Source organism: Macadamia integrifolia, unplaced genomic scaffold (genome assembly GCF_013358625.1).
Source record: "Macadamia integrifolia cultivar HAES 741 unplaced genomic scaffold, SCU_Mint_v3 scaffold830, whole genome shotgun sequence".
In the NCBI taxonomy this organism is placed as follows: Eukaryota; Viridiplantae; Streptophyta; class Magnoliopsida; order Proteales; family Proteaceae; genus Macadamia; species Macadamia integrifolia.
The window spans coordinates 145,350-148,614 of record NW_024870551.1 but is presented as its reverse complement, the minus strand read 5'-3'; the positions used below and the strand labels follow the sequence as shown (position 1 = coordinate 148,614).

General features: G+C 39.3%; 1 protein-coding gene across 2 annotated transcripts; it reads left to right on the top strand.

The window, feature by feature from the left end:
* The first annotated feature begins 951 nt into the window (after positions 1-951).
* LOC122070124 (endochitinase EP3-like) lies at positions 952-1,963 on the top strand. 2 transcript variants are annotated; one of them, XM_042634235.1, is made up of 2 exons: positions 952-1,314; positions 1,407-1,963. In XM_042634235.1, the coding sequence occupies exons 1-2, from the start codon at positions 993-995 to the stop codon at positions 1,817-1,819; spliced, it is 735 nt and encodes a 244-aa protein (XP_042490169.1). In that variant the 5' UTR covers positions 952-992; the 3' UTR covers positions 1,820-1,963. The 2 variants fall into 2 exon arrangements, with proteins under 2 accessions (XP_042490169.1, XP_042490168.1); XM_042634234.1 differs by having other exon boundaries at positions 1,404-1,963.
* Positions 1,964-3,265: the final 1,302 nt, after the last annotated feature.

Here is a 3,265-nt window from a genome sequence, read left to right as displayed (position 1 = left end):
TCATTATTTCTTTCTCTTTTTTCTGAGGTTTTGCCATGCATCTCAATCATAGGCCGCTTGAGATTTTTTTGTGGTACCAAATGTGGAGAGATCTCGAAGGCTATAAATGGAATTTAGAGTAGCAAGGGTGGAATTTGGAAGTTTGTGTGTAGGGAGGCAAAGCGCAGTGGTGGGGGGAGACTCATAGGTGCTATCGGAGTTGTTAGAGAGGATAGGTTAATTTAGAAATTTTAAATTATCAGGAGAGTGATAGAGGTGGAAGTTTGCTTTCTAGTGAAATCATAAAAGAAATTTAGGAGAGTTTGTAATTGACCATATATTTCAATTTTTCCTTTCTAAACCAGATATGAATTGATAGATAGTATCTTGATGCATGAATTTAATATACTAAATTACTTTTGACATTCAAATGGATTATTGAAAATGCAAACCTGTCCGCAGAGGGAATTTAAGTAGCTTCGTGGCCAGCATCCTCCGCCATTGTCAATAGATGACTTTGATCCTAACTAATTAACACCACCACCTCTCAACTGCCGATCCTGACATAGCATCTCTTGGTTCAACCAAAAAAGACTTAGCATCTCTTGGCTCCAGAATATCCTCTATCTCTGCTAAACTTTGCCCGTATTTCAGAATTTTCAAACTATAAATTCAAACTCTTTCTTCTCTACCCAGAGAGATCAAACTTCCTTCCATTGAAACCTCTCAGAAAACTCAGGGTAATTTTTTCAGATAATATTAGAGGAAGAAATAAAGGATAAAGATGCACAATGAGATGGACCGATACCTGTCACTATGAATGCAGACTAGACTGGTAGGACAGTACTCCTGGAATTTATTGCAGCCATTCAACTGATGTGGACATTAGGCTGCTCTTCCCACAATATCTGATACACTATAAATATTCCTTTTCCCCTACGCTGTTTCCTCATATGTCCTGCTTCCTACAGTTTCATATTTTCTAAATCATCCTCTTCTTGTGGTACTCCAAAATGGCCGTAGCTCTTACAGTTAGCAAAAGCCTGCTGTTAGTCATCACTTGGGCTGGAATTTTAGCCGGGCTGATACTGGAATTCGTCATGGCTCAGAATCCACCGTCATCATCGTCATCAGTGGCTGATATAGTTACACAATCATTCTTTGATGAGATAATCAATCAGGCTGACGCAAGCTGTGCCGGCAATAGCTTCTATACGCGTGCTGCATTCCTCAGTTCACTTGATTCGTATTCTAGCTTTGGTACGACCGGAACAACTGATGACCAAAAACGTGAGATTGCTGCCCTTTTTGCGCATGTAACACATCAGACTGGATGTAAGTTAATTTCTCATAATTTCATCAAGAAATCTTCTAATATTTCAAACTTCTTTTAGGAGAAAATTTATGCTTTTTGTGTGTGCCAGCAGACTTCTGTTACATAGAAGAGATAAATGGTTCTTCTCACAATTACTGCGATAGTTCAAACACACAGTATCCATGCGTCCCTGGCAAGCAGTACTATGGCCGTGGACCACTCCAGCTAACGTGGAATTATAATTATGGGGCTGCAGGAAACAGTATTGGCTTTGATGGGCTAAATTCTCCTGAAACTGTGGCCAATGATGTTCTGATTTCGTTCAAGACAGCAATGTGGTTCTGGATGAACAATTGCCATTCAATCATAACTTCTGGTCAAGGGTTTGGAGCAACGATACAAGCCATCAATGGTGCAATTGAATGCAACGGTATGAGCCCAATAAGTGTGCAAGCTCGAATTCAGTATTATCAGGACTACTGTGATCAATTTGGTGTGTCACCTGGCGACAACCTTACTTGTTAATATAGTATGTCTTTTGTACTAGTCTAATTTCCTTTCCCGGGAAGAGGGAAAACAACAAGAATAAAGTGTTAGTCGTAATCCAAGGTGACAACATTAGTTGTATTATTTTTCATGTATTATTTTTCAAGATAAGAAAGATTATTGCATTAAGTAAAATCTCTCTCTCTCTCTCTCTCTCTCTCTATATATATATATATATATATAAATAGGGATTGCTGGCGTAGGTGTGTGCTAGTCCGCGAGCCAAAGGGAGGGAGCACGGGAACATCTTCAGTGCATGGTGGGGCCAGCGCAGCAATCTTTCTGTGCCCTACTAAGTGTGGGCATGGGGGAACACATTTGAACACTACTCGCTAGAATGACTCTACCCGTAGACATAGCAAACACAAAAATACCATGCTGCCCCCCGCCCCAATGTCTCCGTGCAACCTCCCATTGGCTTGTGCACTGCATAGTGTCCACGCAAGCGTACAAGGTAGCATTCTTTTATCTATAAATAGGGAGAAAGAATGCTACCTTTCTAGTTGTGTCTGGGTGTGGGGAACGCAGACATGTAGCATTCCTTTTCCTTATATATATATATATATATATAGGGAGAATTTATTTTTTTTTGTCCGAGAGCATAGAGACTTAGACACAAAGGCAAGCGAAATGACCACCCTACACCCATGATAGGTCGAAAATGTCCACCCTATTGATGCTTCCAGGTGCACCCCGATTGTACCCTACACTACTAGACAGAAAATATTCTTCCATATATATAGACATCTCTTGTTATATATATATATATATAGGGAAAATGTTGGGTATGCCGTTGATATTAAGTATGTTAGCACTCATTGTGTCTATCTCTCTCTTCCCTTTTTCTGAAATGACCTTCATATCCTTCCTAAATGATACTCCATCATGTGTTCCTATTGGTGCTATCCATTAGCATACTTGATATCGGCGGCATACTTATCCCTCTCCCATATATATATATATATATATATATTACAAGAGATGTCTATCAACTTGAGTGGCCACTATGCCAGCATGCAGGCCAATAGGAAGCCATGCGAAAACATCGGGGCAGTGCGATCTTTTTGCACCTGCTTGTGCCTTGGCGTAGAGCCACTCAATCGGGAAGGGTTATTTTCGCCATATATATATATATCATGGTTTTGAAAAACAACATTGGATTTGACGTATTGGGTGATATGTGTTACCGATATCAATGCTCACCTGATCCGGTATCGGTTTAGGCGCAAATCTATCCCAAAAATGAAAAGTCTTCCAATACAACCAAGACTGATATTGATCCTGATACGGATATAATAACGATATATATGAGTTTGTCTAATTGTAAACAATGTACAAAAGACTTGTCACTTATCACTTTTTTCTTTTCTTTTCTTCTTTATTTTTTTATCTTTATTTTTTATTGTTTTAGGTACTACAACTACT

Excerpts from the sequence above, each read along its gene's own strand:
- LOC122070124 (XM_042634234.1), top strand. The coding sequence starts at position 993 with ATGGCCGTAGCTCTTACAGTTAGCAAAAGCCTGCTGTTAGTCATCACT. Across the intron at positions 1,315-1,403 it reads TGTAACACATCAGACTGGAT|CAGACTTCTGTTACATAGAA; the intron begins GTAAGTTAATTT and ends TGTGTGTGCCAG.